Source organism: Balaenoptera ricei, chromosome 15 (assembly GCF_028023285.1).
Source record: "Balaenoptera ricei isolate mBalRic1 chromosome 15, mBalRic1.hap2, whole genome shotgun sequence".
In the NCBI taxonomy this organism is placed as follows: domain Eukaryota; kingdom Metazoa; phylum Chordata; class Mammalia; order Artiodactyla; family Balaenopteridae; genus Balaenoptera; species Balaenoptera ricei.
Genome location: NC_082653.1, coordinates 18010878 through 18030527, shown reverse-complemented (window position 1 = coordinate 18030527; position 19650 = coordinate 18010878). Strand labels below are relative to the sequence as shown.

Below are 19650 nucleotides of genomic sequence, written 5' to 3'. Positions count from 1 at the left end.
CTCACCCATCAAATGAGGCTGAGAAAGGCGTGGAAGTAAATGCAACACCATGAAATAAACCTGTCAGAGAGGGAGCATTCAGATGCCTCAGAAGGCAAGAGGTAAAACAAATGTGCCTGATACGGGGTTGACTCTGTTTAAAGAAAACATTACAGGACTGCAGACTTGAAGAGAGCCCGGAGAACAATGGCCCAGCAGGAAGGGAGCTGCTTGCACCCTCCGGAGAAGCGGAGAAGCGTTGTTTTCTTGGTACACTGGGTGGGGGCATGTGGTAGGACCCACTCTCTTCTCACTGTCACTGTGCATCCGTCCGCAACTGCCACCTCCTTTGGGGAGGCTGGGGGCCTTTGATGGGATGGGGTAGGAGCCTGACATTTGATGAAGGCCGAGAGGGCAGGTTACTCTCTAGGGTCACCTAATGTAATCTTGAGTATGACTCTGCAGGAGGTGTGATGATTCATTTTGCAGGTGAAACAAAGGCTGTGCAACTTACTTGAGGTCATATAACTAGGGAGTGGCTGAGATGGCATTCCTAGGGCGTTGATGGTGACATGCTGGGCTAGGGGGCTTGATGGCAGGCACAAAGGCGGGGACAGACCTTGGTTGTCGTGAATGCTGTGAAGGCTCTGCTCAGATCTCCTTTCCGGGGCTGGTGCACTAATCTCCAGCTGCGGGGGGGATGCTGGCTGCTAAGAGCTCACAGACACCTCCTTCCCTGCAGAACTGCCATAAGGCAGAGTGAAGTCGCCTCGCCAGGACACGGGCAATGGCTGAACTGACACAGCGGCACAAATGCTGGCCCCCTTGCCTCAAAGTGGGGACACCCCTGTGACAGGGTCCACACTCCACAGCCCCCGTGGGCTCAGCTGACACAGTCTCCACATCCTCCCTTGGCTTCTTCCCCAGCCCTATCCCATCTCCCTCACTTTCTTTCTTCTGAGAATACTCATCAGTGAATAATTTGCACAAGAATCCCCCTCTCAGGCTCTGTGTCTGGGAAACCCAGCCTAAGACAATCATGAGCAGTGAAGTTTCCGAGTTTGGGAAAGGGGGTGCACAGAAGTGGACCATGAGGTCCTGGATGGCTGGACTCATGTCATCCTTGCATGATGTATCCCCTCTCCCACCATGACAAACTGACCAGTCAGGGACTAGCAGAGAGGAGACCGCTGTCTGAGCAAGAACTCTGAGAGAGGCGCCAGTTAAAGATTTGAAATCTCTAAGGAACCTCCACTGACCAGGAAGGACCCTTCCAGTAGGGATCTCTATGTCAGCAGGGTCTCTGCTGTCTCTGGGGCTCCATGATGGGCGTCAGCCTCTGATGGGTTCTGCATCCCAATCTTTGAAGAACAGCGGAAGTTTATATGAAATGAGATTGAAATACAATGTGCTACAGGGAAGGGGCTGGTATTTGCTTCAAATAAATACCTACACTATTTATTTAGACTGGGTGCTCTCATACCATCCTTTTTCATATTCATTATCTTGTTTCATCTCAGGATACAGCTGCGGAAGACTCTGCATGTGCAAAGTCTATAAGAAAACGATGCTCCCTAAGAGGGAAGCATTATTACTCTTATTTAACAGAGAGGAGAAGTGGGGATCATCATACTGAAGTGACCTGTCCAAGACAAATGGCAGATGGTGGGGGGGGTCATAGCCAGATCTAAGCACAGAGAAGGTAGGTCAATTTTCCCCCGACCTCAGACCACAGCTCAGCTGTCACTTCCCCTGGGAATCATTCCCTGAGCTCCAGGTATGTTTGCTGGTTTATTTTGGACACCACACATCTCTTCTTTGTAGCATGACTCAGAGATGCAGTTGTCCATTTTTTTGTGTAGTTTTTTTTTTTTTTTTTTTTTTTGGGCTAATGGCTCTTTCCCCTCCCCCATAGGTATAGGAATATGTTTTCCTTTGTTCATCACTATATACCTCAACGCTTAGAGCAGTGCCTGGTACATAGTAGGTACTTTGTATGCATTAGTAGAATGGGTGAATGGATGAATAGATGGATGGATGGATAGAGAGAGGGAGGGAGGGAGGGAGGGATGGAAGGATGGCGGAGGTAGAGGGATGGCTGGGTGGGTGGAGGGATGGCTGGGTGGGTGGGTGGATGTGTGGGTGGGGTGGAGGGACTGCCAGTTCCTCTCCGGTGCACCTGGCCTGCAGGGACCACTGAGCACAGGCTGCTCTCACTCCCCTCCCCCCCGCCCAGGGCTCTGGTGATCACCTGTGGTGAGGAGGCAGAGTGGAGTCCCCGGGGTCACCTGGGCGCTGCCCATTGGTGCTGACCACAAGGAAGCCAGTCCCCAGGCAGCATGCAGAAGAGAAGGAGAGAAAGAAACACACATGAACACGTGCAGTACGGTGAACAAATCTGCAATTCTCGTGGCTCTGAAGAGCTCACACTAAACAGCAAAAGAACATCACGATCTAACAAAACAGGGCCTGAAATGGATTTTTTTTAATGAAATAAGAATAAGAGTCACCATTTATCAAGCACCCAGGACATGCCAGGGACTCTGCCAGCTACCTCACATACAATGTTTCTAAGACTTAGAACAACCCAGAAAGGTCAGTATTATGATAAACGAACCCATCGCCTTTCCACCCAGACATCTTCTCCCCGTCTTCCCTTTCTTAGTAAATGGCGCCACCACCCGTGTAGCCACTCCGTCTACGAGCCTGGGAGTCGTCCTTTACCTCTCCTTTTTACTGACCTCTCACTTCGGATCACTTGGCATGCCTTCTTAATTCTACTCCAGAAAAGGTACTGAAGCTCTCCCCTTCTCTCCAATTTCATCTCCACTCTGTTCAAGCCATCCTCCTGTTTCGCTTGGGTTATCGAAGCAGCCCCTGCTGGTCCTCCCGCCTCCCGTCCTGTTCCCTTCAGTCCATTCTCCATCCTTCCGTTGAAACGCATCAGTGACCCTGCTGTGCTCCAGGTCAACTTCAACCTCCTTAACCCAGTTCACAGACCGTCAGGGATGAGTTCCCTGCCTGTCCCTCCAGCCTCTCTCCACTCCCACCACCGCACTCTGTGCTCTGCCCCGAGCACAATAAACTCCTTTCCACCATCAACAGCGCCCCCCGGCCCACCTCCTTGTCGGTAGGCCTTACCTAGGCTGGTCACTTGGTGTGGAAATACCCCCTTCCTGCCTCTTCACCTGGATGACGATTGTTCATCCTCCAGGTGTCGGTTCAGAGATCCTTCTCTCTGGGAGACTCACCATATACGGGCCAGATGCCCTTCCTCTGTCTTCCCCGAACACCCTGGTCTTCCCTTCTCCAAGCAATAACCTCACTGTATTTTAAGTGGCTGCCACCCCCGCAATTCTGAGTCTCCTTGAAATCAGTCACTGTCATTTACTCGTCATTTACTAGTGTCCTGCTGTGGCATTGTGCTGGAGCTGGCACAATAGGTACTCAGGGTATATCTGTTGAATAAATGAATGAAGGCAGGAAGGAAGGATGAATCAGAAAATTGATATAACTTGCTCAAGGTCACAGAACTCTGAACTGGCAGAGGCAGTATTCAGATCCTGGTTTGTACGACTTCAATGTTCTGTCCTTTTGAACCCACTACTTGCCTCTCGAAAGGAACTGAATCAAAAAGCAGGAAGGTGTGCTAGGTCCCGTCAAAGGCTGCATGTTTCTCTAGTGATTCATCAACAAAATTGTATGAAGTCCTTATACAAAATGGAGAGAGGGGTAGGACATCCCAGACCAACTGATAAACAGGAAACACATAATTTCAAAAATTCACACAAATGGCAAGCTTTACCAACAGCTGTGAAATACGTCAAACTGTAACCACCAGTCAACAGTAATCATAATACTCCTCCCTCAAAGGTATGGGGAACTTCACCATTTTCAAACCATATTCTAAGTCCAACTTCACCATTTTCAAACCACATTCTAGTTTTATAGAAAACTACTATAGCTGGTAGGCCAAATCTGGCCACCCACTGTTTTCTGTGTGCCCACCGGTGAAGAATGCTTTTTACACTTTTTAATGGTTGAGAAAAAAAAATAAAAAGAAGAGTAATATTTTGTGACACATGAAAATTATATAAAATTCAAATTTCGGTGTCCATAAATAAAGTTTTATTGGAACACAGCCATGCTCGTTTTACATGCATTATCTATGGCTGCTTTTGTGCTACCATGACAAAGTTGAGAAGTAGTGGCAGAGACCATATGGCCTGAAAAACTGAAAGTCACTATCTGGCACTTCACAGAAAAGTTTGCCAACCCCTGTTCTAAGCGCACGTTTTTATTAAATTTGCCCCCAACCTTTTGAGGTAGGCAAGACAAAGACTGTTGGCCTGGCATGCCAGAAAAAGAAATAGAAGGCTGAGAGAAGAGGTGACTCAAATTCCCATCTGGCCTCTTTCAGCAGCCTCCTACCTGTTCTCCCCTGCTCCAGCCTTATCCTTGCCTCAGTCTCCGTTCTCTGGTCCAGTTTCTGAGCTGTAATTAGGGTAGCCTTCATGACAAAGGCAGCCTGCTAAGCACCTCCAAGGGCTCGCACTGTCTCAGGACAATCATTGCTCCTCTATGTGCCATGGGGCTAATGCAGAGTCTTCAGTGTCCTGGCCTTGCTTACCACTCCAGCCTCACCTCTGATCCCTCCCAGCCTCCTGTGGTCACACTGGCATTCTAGCCATGGTTCAAAGGAACCCTGTCCCATTCAAGTTCAGTGGCCACTTCTCTTGCCTCCAGTGATCTGCATGTGCAAATTCCTCAGCTCAGAAGACCTCCCTGTCTTACTCTCCGGCCTTGTTCAATATGATAATTGTCACTCCTCTTTCAAAACTTTGTCTCAGTGACCACATACCTGAGAAGGTACACCCTAAATTGACTTATGTTTCTCTTCTCTGCCCTTCCACAGCATCCTGAATTTACCTTCATCATAGCCCTTATCATAGTGTATTGATACAATTAACTCTTGGTTGGCTCTCCCACTACTTACTATTTGTTGAGTGCTTATTATTAGCCAGGCATTGCACTAAGCGGCTTGATGTGCATTAGCTCATTAAATTCTTAATTGGCCCTGTGAAGTAAGTGGTGTTATTGTCATTGTTTCATAGGTGGGGAAACTGAGACACAGAGCAGTTAAGTACCTTTTCTAGCCTGGGGTCAGAGACTGTCCAAATCCAAAGACAAACTTCTTAACCTCTAGGAGATGAGGGACCACCTATCAATATTAAGTTGCACTCAAAACTAAATGGATAAATGAAATTCTAGTTTAGTATTTTTCATTTACTAGCTGTGTCACTTGGAAAATTACACACATTTTGGAGTTTCAATTTCTCTACCTATAAAATGGGGATAACAATAAGTATCTCATGAAGTTCTTTCGAGGATTAAATGAAAAAGAGTTAAAGCCTTAGTTTGGTTGGGAGGCCCAGAGCAGCCTCCCCAACCTACAATTTATGGCTACAACTGTTTAGCAGGAATGCTCAGCTATGCGGGGTAGGAACAGAGGTGTATCTGGACAGGTGCTGGGAGGGGGAGAAGTCTTCCCAGTGGGTGGAGTAGGAGAAGTTAAGTGATGGATCATGGGTCCCAGCAGGACACAAAGGAAGCAGAAATAGGAAAAGGACTCATATATTTAGTGCTAGAGATAACTGGTGTTTACTGGTGCCTGGCCCATCTCTCCTTAAGGCACGTGGAAGAATTCTAGTCTCATCAAGGTCATGTAAGTGGAAGTCACATGAGTTATTTCCAAGTGAATTATTTAAGATACAGGTTACTACTTCCATACTTAATTTTCCCCTGCTATGGGGTGCTTTGGGGCCACTTATATTCTAGATGGCATAACAACAGAGAAACCTTTGTGGCACTGAACTACTGAGATTTAGGTATTAATTTGTTGTTGCAGCAAAGCCTAGCTTATCCTGACTAATGCAGCAGAACAAAAGATGGAAGTTCCTTGCTTTCTCCTCTGTCATCTGGTCTGCCTACAATGTGGCTTTTTTACTGGAGGATTCATGATCCTTCTCTCTTCACAGCTTCCAGAGCTTGTTCATATGTATATATGTCAGCCATTAACAAAAACATTGGGACCATGCAAAGAAGAAGGAGGTCTGAATACTGAGTGCCTCAGACTTGCTTTCTGGTTTTTTCCCTTCTAAAGCAATGAAGGTTGAATGCAAAGAGATGCTGATAGGCTAAAGATGGCCCTGGATCAGATAACCTTGAAGACAAATTAATTTCTTGATTTATTAGCTTCAGTACATTGTGGAAGTAAAGCTGAGGGCTCCTTGAGGTACCTCACCTTCTGCTCCAGATCCCAGGACTTAGCTTGAATACCGCTGAAGACAGGCCAAAGACCCATCATCACACCCTAAAGGTTCTATTATCAGCTGTTACTGGAAAAGAGGGATGGGAAGGGGTTAACAAATAGGAGACAGAGGACCCTGACAGTGGCTCATAGAATCTCACCCAGTCTGTGGTACTGACAAGATTCAAAATGGTGCCATGGCAATGACATGAGCTTTGGCGTTAGATCTGAGTGACAATTCTGAGGAACCTTAAGCTCTTTATTTAACCCATCTGAGCTTACACTGCTTCATTTCTTAAGTAAGGGTAATAATGATGACCACTATTTATTTAGTGCATAATAAATGCCAGGCTTTACTTCTATCATTGCACTGTAGACTCATGTGAACACACAGCCCTATGACTTGCACACAATAGGTGGTTAATTTTTGCTAACACTCCCAACACTACATTGAAACCCCATCAGAGAAAGCTCCAATGGAGCTTTATGCTTTTTATTTCTATCCCTTGGCTCCAGCCTACCCACGTTTTCTCCCTTTCCTTGACCCCTGATTTTAAAAGGCCTACTATTCCCTTCATAAGATGCAATGACTTTGGGATATCAGATCTGAGCTAAAGTCAACTTGGGTGTCTCAGGTCTTAAGTAGATAATTCTCATTTTCAGTTTAGAGGGATGAAATAGGACTCCCCAGGGATATGCCTGAAGGACAAGAATTGGTCTTGGCTTCTGTTTTCTGGACTCTGTTGTACCAGCTTTGTCAGTGGGGTGTGGAGAAGGTGTGCACGTGTGTGTGTTACGGAGTGGTGGCCGGAGCAAACCTAGAGAGTAGGGAGTAGGACGAGGACAGAGAAGACTACAGAGATGTTCCAGCTGTTGTAGCAAGAAAAATGTTAAAGGGTTGGGATATTTAAAGGTCTTCTTTAGGTTCTTTTACAGTATACTCATGATATAATCCTCTTATTCCATCTTGTCACATAACCTTCAAGGAAATCCACATTATTCCATTGGCATTTTAGGGTCTAGAAGATGCTGGGTGAGAGCAAAGAGGCCCAAGGGACAAAGAGACCTTGTTACATTCAAGTATTTCTGAGAACCCCAAGCATGGAAAATTCATCTCATGGGGCTTGGCTAGAGAGGAGTAGCACCCCCTGCCCTAACCCCAAAACACACACCTGGGCTTTCTCCTCTGAAAGTCTGGTAGGACTTCTAAGGACTGAACAATAACCAAGAGTTTTCCAACAGACTCGCTCACTATAGCCTAGCCTCTCACAAGTGATCCTTCATTATAGCCCCTACTTCCAGCTGCCATAGCTAGATTTGAGCACCCTGTGATTCTGGATCCCTCCTGAAATTGCTGGGCAGATGATGAGAAGCGGAAAAGTGCCATAGTGAAAGGTTAGCAAGTTCATGAGCAAAATCTTATACTCAGTCAATGCAAATATATTATTGCTGTGTAGGAGCTCATCTAGACACAATGGCCTGTAGATGAAGAGGATAAATGCTAAGAGCCAAGGCCAGCGTCATTCCCGTCCCCTCTCAGTTTCTGCACTTTGAATCTAGCCTGAGTCCATTTGATAAATACCTGGTTTGTACAACTGTATGAGAAGCAACTACGGTCCAGGTTTTGGCTTTCTTCCTTGGGGAAGAGCAGAGAGAGGACATGTGCTTAGTAGACCTGGGTCTCCAGGTCTCATATAAGACAAGACCCAGAAGAAGGAAGAAAGGACGTGCAAGCTGTATCACCTGTGATGTTCTTGACCTTTTATGTGCATTATCCCAAATTAACAGGGGAAAGAACTAATGATCTTCGGCCTAAAAGTGATGGGATGGACTCCTAGAGGTTGTGACTTGTTCAAGGTTACACAGCTAAATTCTGGATGTGGGATTTGAAACCAGGTGTCTCTGATTTCCCATCATTCCAGGCAATCTCTCGAGGAAGCTTTATACAAGACAGAATCTTCCATATAGAACTGGATCAATGGGAGCAGGGAGGGCAGGCAGTAGGTATTTCCTATCTGATAGCAGACAATTCCTACATCTTGCTTGGCTTCTCACATAACCTGTGGCAGGTTATTCTTGTAACCAAAAAAGCCAGGGACACATAGGGACACATCACTCCCCTTCTGGGCCCCAGTCTTAGCATGTGTGAAATGAGGGCATCTCACTGGAGAATGGCTATTTATTGTCCCTGCAGGGGTGAGAATCCATTAGGAAGAGAGGAGAGAAAATGCTGGATGAAACCTACCTCAGGCTTAGCCATTATAAAAAGAAGCCACATTTACGAAAGACTATTACCCACCCTCTTGTTACCCGAGACAGTGGTTTTGGTCCATCAATACCACCAGGCAGTATGGGACTATGGGTGACACTGGCCCCTTATCTCATGCTTCATTATTCTGGAGTTCAGCTTTCAGCACCTACTCCGAGGGGGTTGTTTTAATGGGATCCTTATAGAGAGTGTTTACGAGATTAAAACTGTGACTTTCTTCTGCAAAGCAACTCTGCAAATGGCTTTATGGGTTTCTGGATTTATTCTGTCTCAATGACTGGGCTCAGTTTGCAAATCAAATCAAAGCTGATTTTTCCAACTGCCACTTGGGCACACCCAGCGGGAGTCTGCAGAGCCAGCTGTGTCCCCTTGCCGGCTGGCGCCAAAGATGGGAGTGAGGCTGCCTGCAGGCGGCCAGAGAGGTTCCAATGGGAAGACAGTGGACAAGCAAGGACCTGACTGACCCCAACTAGGGTGGGGGGAACAAGTCCGAGGAGGCAAATTTTATTTTCTGGAAGGAGAAAAGGCAGATTTATGTGGCCCCAAAGACTAAATGGCAGAAATAATAGGGAGCCAATTTGGACCCCTGATGTTGAGGTTTCCTTCAACTGAAGTGTCCAATGGTGGGACGACCTCCCTGGGGGAGTAGTGAGGTCCCTGTCACAACAGGCAATCAAGCGGAGCCTGGCTGGTCTTTTTGTTAGTGGGGATTGTAGATCATGTAGCTAATCCCTGCCTCTACCACTTTTATTCCTACCTTCCAAGAGGACATTTAAAAAGTATTTTTTTAATTTTATTTATTTTTTTTGGCCGCGTTGGGTCTTTGTTGTGGTGCGCAGGCTTCTCACTGCAGTGGCTTCTCTTGTTGCGGAGCACAGGTGCACAGGTTTCAGTAGTTGCAACACGTGGTCTCAGTAGTTGCCACACGTGGGCCCTAGAGCGCGCAGGCTTCAGTAGTTGTGGTGCACAGGCTTAGTTGCTCCACAGCATGTGGGATCTTCCCGGACCAGGGCTCGAACCCGTGTCCCCTGCATTGGCAGGCGGATTCTTAACCACGGGACCACCAGGAAAGTCCCCAAGAGAACATTTTGACAAGTAGCTTGTATTTGAAAAAATGAGGTCATGGAAGACCTCATCCATCCAGCCAGCCAGCCAGCCATCTAGCCATTGATCCATACATTAATTGACTGATTAATTGATCAGTCCATTCATTTATCTATTTGTTCATTCAACATATATTATTGAGCACTAATGTTTGCTAGGATCTGGGGACACAACATGGCTCAAAATAGGCACAATCCTTTCACTTACTTCACTTAGAATCTAGCTGGGAGACAGACATTCAACATGTAAGCCAAAAATATATATATATTTATAAGTCATGATGAATGCTATGAAAAAAAGTACAGGGTATAATGAGAGTGGAAAACGTTGGGGATACACATTAGACTGGAGGTTAGGATGGTCTTTCTGAGGAGGCAGGATTGAAGCTGCAATCTGAAAGATGTACATCTGTTAAACCAGATAATTTCAGGCAGAGGGGGCAGGATGAGCAAAGGTCTTAATGCAGCAAAAATAGAAATAAAGTTTTCCCTCTCCTGAGAACAAGGAAAGTAAAGGGAACAGTGAACAGGCTAGAGAAGAAACATAACATGGCCTGAAAGAGTTAATCACTCCTAGTTTTTAACTGTTACTAATCTGTGGTGTCTGTAACTAGATTTGTACCTCACAAAGCTAACCTATTACTCTTTAACAGTATGTGAATTACATCCTGCACTCCCTTGTAGCAAATCACCCCTTGTAGCATTTGCATTTCAGAAAAAAGGTCGCAGGCCGATAACCCAGAGACAAATGGACTCAATTACCTGGCTGCCTGACGCCAGCTGTGACTGTTTTGAAATAAGGCAGGAAGAAGAATGCAAGACCTTCACTACTTTGATCCTTATCATATACCCCGGGACTGCGAGCCCCACATATAAAATCTTCTCTGTTTGGGGTGGGGGGGACACACACAGTTCTTGAGGCGCTAGCCTGCTGTGTCTTCCCTTCTGCCTGGCAGAACAATAAAGCCATCTCCCTCTTCCTCCAAAATCTCTGTCTCCGTATTTGTTTGGCATCAGTGCACAGGGAAGCCGATATTTCGGCAACAGTCCTGAGGTTGGAAGGAGCTTGAAAGAAGAGCAGTGTGCTGGAGTGGAGTGAATAAGAGGATAGAAGCCTGGATGAAGCTGGAGGGTAGGAAGGGGCCAGATCATGCAGCCAAGTCTGGTGGAGGCAGGGCCTGCGGGCAGGAGAAAGTAGCAAAGTGAATGAGTGCATGGAAGGAGGCGGGGAAGAATTAGGTAGGAGAATGTGTAGGCAGGAGGGCTTGGATGCAACTGCACACAGCTTCTGGAAGGGGAACGGACCAATCTGGTTCCAGAACTGAGCCTCTGTGTTCAGTTCCATTTCCCGCATGGCCTGCTCTGGCCCAGCCAGAAGGGCGCGAATTGAGATACTGGGTACCTCTTTCAGCCACTGCAACCCTGGGCATCCTCTGCAGACAGGATGATCAGCTTGCCTGGAAAGAGCTGTCTCTCACTTAAATTTCAGCACCTTGGAAGTTTAGGTCTCCCACCCCAAGTTTTCACAAGCTCCGTTTTCCCAGGCATGTTCTGCTTATCTCTTCAATCTGGTTCCTACAATGAGCCCGACCCCGTCTTCCAAATGGAGAGTGAACAGTATTGAATGGGTCTAAGTCCACCTCCCTCTTACTTGCCCTTTCTCACAGTTCCTGTTTTAACTACAAGAACAAAACCTAACTTTTAAACGGATCTTTTTTCTCCCTGACTGCCCTCCCTTCAAAGTCTGAATCAGAGTTCTCTGTTTCCAAACCAAAACTTAATGTCTATTTACCCACTGACTGTAGTTTTCTCTACATAGCTCTGAGCAGACTCCCGGAGCTAGAGTCTGCCAAGCAAAGGGCTTCTGAAATTTTCTTTTAGATCTTGAACTTGAGGCAATTCCATTAGCTTTTTGCTATCCTCAACCTGAAGATGTAACATCCTCCATATAATAAGAGCCCTGTGGTCAACACTGTTGGTGCCACACCCAGATCCCCTTTACAGATTGGTGTGACATCGACCAGCTCCTGCGTGTGTGGGGGGCTAAGGATTCATCCCTGTGACTCTCTCCAGAGACTTGTGCAAGGCTCAGAGGTGCCACTTCCTCTGGAGCTACCTGAGAGATCTCCTGAGGGGAAGGAGAAGGGGAAGTGAAGGGAAAATGCCAAGGGCTGATTGGTATGGGGGAGGAGTCCTGGTTTCTTGCCTCGAAGCAAAACAACTTCGGAGAACTTTACACTCTACCCTGGGATCTAGCCTAGATTTAACTTTATCTGATAAGAGATTCTTACTCAGCCTTTTCCCTCTTGCACTTACAGATTTCTTCCAAGAGCTCTCCCTCAGTACATCCCATGCACCCAAATCCCTGCCTCAGGCTCTGCTTCTCGGGAATCTGTCTTAAAATGCTACCATTCTTCTTTATCTGCTCACTGACAAATTCCTCTTCCCCACTACAGCTGAACTCCTGTTCTGATTCCTCTGAATCTCCAGTCAGCGTTAACAGCCAACCCCTGGCTGAGGAACAAGGTACAGAAGATGTGAATCTGGGATGGTGCACCATGCCCCCGCGCCTCCATATCAATGAAAAAGACTGCCTTCCAGCCTTCTGAGAGGGGCCTGTCCTAACCCCAGAACTAACCCTTCCACCAGCTAATACCAAACTTCCACCCCACAGTCCCTTAGCAGCACCTTCAGCGGGAGGTTCTGCCCTGGCTCTACAAATAAATACTGCCCCCTGGTGGTGTGTGAATCCACCGGCCAGATGCTCTCTAAACACAGGGGACTTGGCTCTTCCCGTGGAGTCTGGGCCAAGCGTGTGGCTCCTCTCACAGGGTGAGGTCCTGAGTCCGCTGGCTTCTCAAATGCCACCCTCGCTCTGTGCCACGACATTCCCAGTGTTAGCTGAGAAGGGGTGGTGATGGGACGAGGGGGCACAAAGTCTCTCACGCTGCACCCATCCCAGGGGAGGGAACCCCAGGGGGTGTCCCAGGAACACACACTCATTAGTGCCTAGGGCTTTAGCTCTGCTGCCGTCAGTCCTCACTCAGTACCTCTCACTTCTCTTTAGAGGCACTGACCACAATCATAACTCCACCACTGTCTGTTACAATCCTTCACTTAATGTCTGTTTCTGCCCTAGACTGTGAGCTTCTTGATGACCAGAAGCACACCTGCTGGTGCATTACAAAACCCCTGGTTCCTTACAAGGTACCTGGCTCGCAGGTGCTCAGTGAGTGAGCTGACCACATGACAGAAATAATGGTCATCGATCATGATTTTTTAAAATTTCCACAACAATTTGCAGTAAATAAAACCATGTTTATGTTGATGATATCATTTGATCCTCATAACAAACTAGTGGGTCGAGGTCTCGGTGTGCTGGAGCTGGCTTGCATCTGCTCGCTGCAGAAGAAATGTCGCTAAACATTCAGGACTTTCTCGTAAGCCAGTTGTTAAACCATTGGTAACTTGATATTGGATTTGTGGGTATATTTACACCCTGGAAATGGACGAAGACTACAAATAAGGGCTTTTCTTTTACAAAGAGCAGGTTTATCGGCAAACCACTGGCAGTAGGTACGTTCAAAAACTGTTGTGTGAATGGGTAGATGGGGATCACTTTAAATATGGTGCTGCTGAGGTTTGAGAAGATGGAGTGAGACCCCCCCAGAGTCTCTGAGCCTTGCTGCAGTGAAATGCTGACTCCAAATGCATTTCCTACGTCAGCAGGCATTTTTTGAGGGTCAACTATGTGCCAGGAACTTCCTGCCATGGCACAATGTGACTGGGAAATTACTGGTCAGGCCCGAGCAGTTCCTCATCAGGACTCCTCTCAAACAGCAGTGCTGGTGCCTGTCCCAGAGGCCTGGCCCTGCCCAGACCCTGATGCTCCACCATCATGTGGGGTCTGGGAAGGGTCCTGCTGCCACGGACCCAGCATCTGGTGTGTAGGGGTGGCCCACTGTGTGTACCCCCTGCCCTGGGCTCCTTCCACAGAACATGCAGCTCCTCTGCATGAGGCAGCCTCGCTCAGCTTCCGGAAGGAACAGGAGCCACATCTGGACCTCAGCTCATCTCCGGGGCCCCCTCTGGCAGGGCCCGTTCTGGCTCCTTGCACATCCTTAAAAGCTATTGGGATCACGTTGTGAATGGTAAAGAGTCAGAGGCTTCAATGGGAACCACTGGACACTGCCCCTAACTGCATGGGGCCGGTTATGGATTGAACTGTGTTCCCCCCAAATTCTTATGTTAATGTCCTAACCTTAGACTGTGACCTTATTTGGTAATAGGGTCCTTGTAGAGGTAATTAGTTAAGTTAGGATGAGGTCATACTGGAGTAAGGTGGGCCCCCCAATCCAATACGATCAGTGTCCTTATAAAAAGGGAGAATTTGGACAGATACACACAGAGGAAGATGTGAAGAAGGCAGAGATCGGGGTGATAGTTCTAAGATGGCCAGAAAACCACCAGAAGCTGGAGGAAAGGCGTGTAACAGACTCTCCCTCACAGCCCTCAAAGGAGCCAACCCTGCTGACATCTTGATCTTGGACTTATAGCCTCCAGAAACGTAAGACAATAAATTTTGTTGTTTAAGTCACTTAGTTTGTGGGACTCTGCAGTCGCCGAAAACTAACCCAGGTCCCTTGCTTTGCAAACCTCAAAACTGGGCAGCATTTAATTAGAGCTTGGGTGACTAACAGCGACCTTACAGACAGACAAGGGTTAGAGCTGCATGCTAGAGCCAAGGACTGTATTTAATAGAAGATGCCCTGGGCGTCCGGTCAGGTCAGAATGACCCTGAACAGCTCCAGGCTGTTCCATTCAGAGTGGCAGCCCTCCAGTTCCCCGGGACCCACACAGCTGACCACAGATGCTGTCTGGAGTCACCAGGGTCAGGGACAGGACATCAGCAAGTTGCTTCATCGCCACAGCACTGGCCTCAAGCCTGCCCGTGTGATCTTACTCCAGAGGCTGGCTGGCCGCTGGCAGACCCGTGAAGAAGGTGCCACGATGACAGAGAGGTGGAGGAGCCTGGAGGGAGACAGGTGGCCCATGGAATCTGCCGCTGGGACTTCACATACCCCCAGTGCCTGCAGGATTCCCACCATCGTATTTTCTCTATTAAAAAAACCAGTATTTTCAGCGAACCCATAAAAAGGGAAATTTGATTCACATCATCAGGAAAGGGGTGGGTCAAATATTGATTCCTGGACTTAGACCCTTGATACCAAGTCCTCATGGGCAGTGCATTAATTCAGATAGGGTTCTCCTTTAGTTGACCCTGGATGCTCCAAGGGTACAGAGTAGACATAGCCAAACATAGCTTTCCCTGACCTATGGGAGACGGGCATTCTGCATTATCCAGCCCTCTGCCCCACTGCCAAGTGCTGCTAGAGCCTGCTTCTCCTGGCTGGAGTGACGGCCCTCACTGGAAAACAAGGGTGTGGAAGCTTGGAATCCACCACTTACTCCCGACTCCGCTGAGCCCTGCCTGGGCATGGCCAGCTGGGCATTCATACTCATTAAGGCATTCCTATCCTTTCCCACGCCACACCTGGCGTGTGTACACAACACACTGCACTAAAGGAAGACTGTAACCTAAACATCAGACAAGAAGAGAAAGCCTTATGCTAAGAAGAGGTAGAGAGTTCTTCTGTTCCAGTTCTTTAAAGGTCGCTGTAATTCTGCAGATCAGCAATGCAACTTTGGAGAAGTGTGGCATGGTGGGCTCTATATCTATCAGGACAGTGGGTCCTGACATTGCCAGCAACATATACTTTTAAATATTCTCTCTCAAATTCCCCATGTATACCTTTGCCTGTCCGATCACATGTTCCCAATTCCCAGTTCAGAAAATACGATCCAACAAACTCCCCTTTAGGAGGGCTTATGTCCCAGAGGGTGTCCTTAGAATCCCACACCTCCGGCAGGGGAGAGCAATGGCATCAATCCCTCCCTTGTCTAGGGGTCAAAAGCTAGTGGGAGCCACGGAGTACCGTCACGGCGAAGGTTTCTCTGTGTGTGTCCTGCCCCCTCCTGGGGGGATGCTGCAGACACCCAGCTGTCCAGCATGAGACCAGAGCTTTAGTGCTAGCCAATTGATGAGGTTCTTCTTTCTAGATTATCTGTTTTCCTCAGTGGAGAGGTCTGCCAAGGCCCATCATTTGTGTCACTTTTGTTTGCAGGCCATCATTTCTCCTTGCCTCACAAGGAGTATTTTATCTCTTTCTGTCTGGTCGCCTGGGTTCTCGAGAGAGAACACGTTAGGGACATGTCGACCTCTCATGACGTATGTGAAGCCAGATTGAGTTCTCATCACAGTGAGCCCTTAGTGCTCCTGTCTTCTTCCTCCTGCATCTTCCCTTTTCTGCCTACAAATTGATGTGATTTTCTTCAAAGTTATAAAAGTGATGTGTGATAGGTCTCGCTGCATATTTTGCCAAATAACCATAAAATATTCCTCTCTCTCCCCCGCCGCCCCGTCTCTTGTCTCTTCCCCTCCCTGACATGTGTGCATTTTCCTCTGTATGTGTGTGCCTGCGTGTATATCCTCACATATGTGTATACATACTTGAGTCATTGTCTTTGTCTATAGTTTATGACTATATGTTTACTTATATTTACACTTATCATCACTGTGGAAGCAAGCTATGAAACTATATATGCTGTCAATAAATGCAGGGAACAGAATGCAATTGCCCAATTTTGGTGTGTTTATACAGGGAGGATAGCTGCTTAAAGTATCAATTCTGTAACAAAAAGATAAACCTGATTTCTAACCATTCAACCTTGTAATAGGTTACATGATAACAAACCATTCATTGATTTTGTTTTTAAAGAATAATAAACAGAAACATGTACCAATTGAAAGAGCCAGGCAATTCAGTTATAATTAGGGAAACAAAAAGTGATGAGCCTGAACAATGCTGCCTTAGTTTTGGGGATTAGTGTTGAAAATGCCAACTACATAACGATGCAGTGTTTGTTTTCTCATTACTGAAGGCACTAACACTAATCACCTCGTTTTTGAAAGCCATGCGCCAATTGAATAAAGTGCAAAACCAGAAGATAGGTCTAATTGACATGCAAAAAAAATACCCAAACACAGACCCAAATACAATGAAAATCTATAGCAGAAGACTATTTGAGTAAATTTATATTTACCACTCCACTGATTAATGTACTAGTTCGTCCATCCATCCAGCCATCCATTGACTAAACAAATATGTTTTGAGCTCTTCCTATGCTTTAGGCACTGTGTTATTAATATATACCGTAAGTATACATTAATACCTTGATGCAAATGACTCCAATGAAAATAACAATTCTTTCTTGTTATTTTTAGCCATTCTTGCCTAAAATTTCCCTGTGTGGCTAGAGGGAGAAGTACTTAAATGGCTGAAGACAGACAGGGCATGCCAACATACCTTTCGTAGCCAGACGAACACAGTTGATTTTGGTCTCCTGTGAACAACAAAAGTGAGAATTAACAATTCAGTTAATTTGTCGTGGGTTTGGTTTTTTAATACATATAAAATATACATATACAGGCATGCATATGTATTTTTAATTATAATTGAAAATTTGTCCCTTCCATTTTTTCCACCATTGGAATCACCTTCTAATTCTATCTCATTTCTTTTCATGCTAGGTACATATTTTGTTACTTTCACTTCCTGGCTCCCATCACCTTATAAGCTTCTTCCCCAGACAGAACCAATGCATAAATACTGCCCAGCACAGAACAACTTTAACCATAACACTAAGTGGGTACACTGTGGCATGTGTGTGCTTCACTCAGTTGCATGGGTTAGTAGATGGTATCAAGGGCATCCTTGCGAAGCTCAGTTAAAAGTATATAATGCACCTATATGCATACACTGACACAGACACTTAGGAATAGCCCAGTCAATATGAATGTATAAGAAACAAACTGCAAAATTCATGTTCAAAAAGTTACTTTGGCCCAGAGATCTCTGGTAGACACCTTACAGTTTTCATAGATCATGTTGTGTGGGTGTGTTTGCGTGGCAATAGAATCTTTGCTTGGTGAGCTATCTTGTTGCTGTTGGCTGCTCCCCAAGGGAACAGGATCCATAAATTTATGATGCTGCTGGGCCTGCAGCTGAGATACAGAAGAGTGTGCTTAGCAAGAGAATCATTTTAGCCTGCGTTACTGGGATCATATCCTAGGAGGTCGTGGAACCAGTTGAACACTCCAGTTGACTAAGTTATACCCCCAGTAAGAGTCTGAATATTGTGTAGCAAAGGAAAATAAAAAGCAAAGAATGCTTTTCTCTTTCTGACTTACTTCACTCTGTATGACAGACTCTAGGTCCATCCACCTCACTACAAATAACTCAATTTTGTTTCTTTTTATGGCTGAGTAATATTCCATTGTATATATGTGTCACATATTCTTTATCCATTCATCTGTTGATGGACAATTAGGTTGCTTCCATGTCCTGGTTATTGTAAATAGAACTGCAAAACAAATACCATATGCTAACACATATATATGGAATCTAAGAAACAAACAAACAAACAAAAAAAGGTCATGAAGAACCTAGGGGCAAGACGGGAATAAAGACACAGATCTACTAGAGAATGGACTTGAGGATATGGGGAGGGGGAAGGGTAAGCTGTGACAAAGTGAGAGAGTGGCATGGACATATATACACTACCAAACATAAAATAGATAGCTAGTGGGAAGCAGCCGCATAGCACAGGGAGATCAGCTCAGTGCTTTGTGACCACCTACAGGGGTGGGATAGGGAGGGTGGGAGGGAGGGAGACGCAAGGGGGAGGAGATATGGGAACATATGTGTACGTATAGCTGATTCACTTTGTTATAAAGCAGAAACTAACACACCATTGTAAAGCAATTACACTCGAATAAAGGTGTTAAAAAAAAAAAAAAAAGCAAAGAATGCAAGTGTGTGAGGCTCAAGAATCCAATGCCTATCTTGCTAATGCTCACACGTAAGTAACCACTTCACCTTGAAGACACTGGGCTAGTCAGAATTATGCAGAAGTAATAAAACCCATGAAATTCAGGGGCGAAAAACAGCAAAGGTTTATTTTCCACTCAAGCTACATGTCCAATGTATGTGTATGGCTGGGTCTGAGGGGGAGGTAATGGTGGTGGTTAGGGGATACTCTAATCATTGTAGTCACTCAAAGACCACGGCAGGTACCTCCATTTTAACACAATGCTTCAGTGTTCACTGAGGCAGGAGAAAAGCATGATGAAGAGTTAAGCACTGGCAACTATCAGAAGTAACACTTTTGACTCAGGTTTCATCAGCTAGAGCCACTCACAGGGCCATGCCTGACTTTAGTGAGGTAGGAAATGGAGTCCTCCAGGCACCAAGAAGAGAAGCAATGATAATGTCTACAGCAGAGTCTATTTTATCCATGCACACCTCCAAATGCTAGGAATTGTCACTCCTATTAAACCCAAGTATGACACCCCAGTGGTCTTGATTCTGTTCTGCAGACAACAGAAAGTCTGCCTTTGCTTGTGTAGGAAAGATGTCTTGATATTGAAAGACAGTTCTCAGGTTCATTAACCTTCTTCTCGTCAACAATTCCTCATACGATAAGAATTTGAGTCCTTTGAACTAATATCCATCATGCTCCTTCTGGGTCACTTCCTCTCCACAAAGGTGAAGGCTAATGTGTCTTTTGAGGGAAAGTTCACTTTAAAATGTGTCACATTAAAGGGAATATTGAGTAGCCACAATGGTTTATTCTACTGCCTTCTTCCTCACTGAGTCATTCGTAGAACCTTCTAATTCTCCTTAGAATCATCTTCCCTTCCACAGTTGCATGCCTGAAAGTGAGCCATTTCCCAATACCACCTCCTCCACCCGAATCTATTAAACTATTTTCTATCATCTAGAGCACGCATCTGATTATGTTTAATTACCCTTGGCTCTCACAAACATGACTCTGACATATCTGCTTTCTCCCAAGTTCCTGACATC

General features: G+C 46.1%; 1 protein-coding gene across 8 annotated transcripts in view; it reads right to left on the bottom strand.

Annotated features, from left to right (window-relative positions):
- PTPRT (protein tyrosine phosphatase receptor type T) overlaps positions 1-19650 on the bottom strand; it is a 1095010-nt gene that overhangs the window by 187553 nt on the left and 887807 nt on the right. For all 8 annotated transcript variants that reach the window (XM_059896616.1, XM_059896620.1, XM_059896617.1 and 5 more), the window contains exon 13: positions 17089-17125. In XM_059896616.1, coding sequence (XP_059752599.1) covers positions 17089-17125 — 37 coding nt within the window. The remainder of the gene's footprint in view (positions 1-17088; positions 17126-19650) is intronic.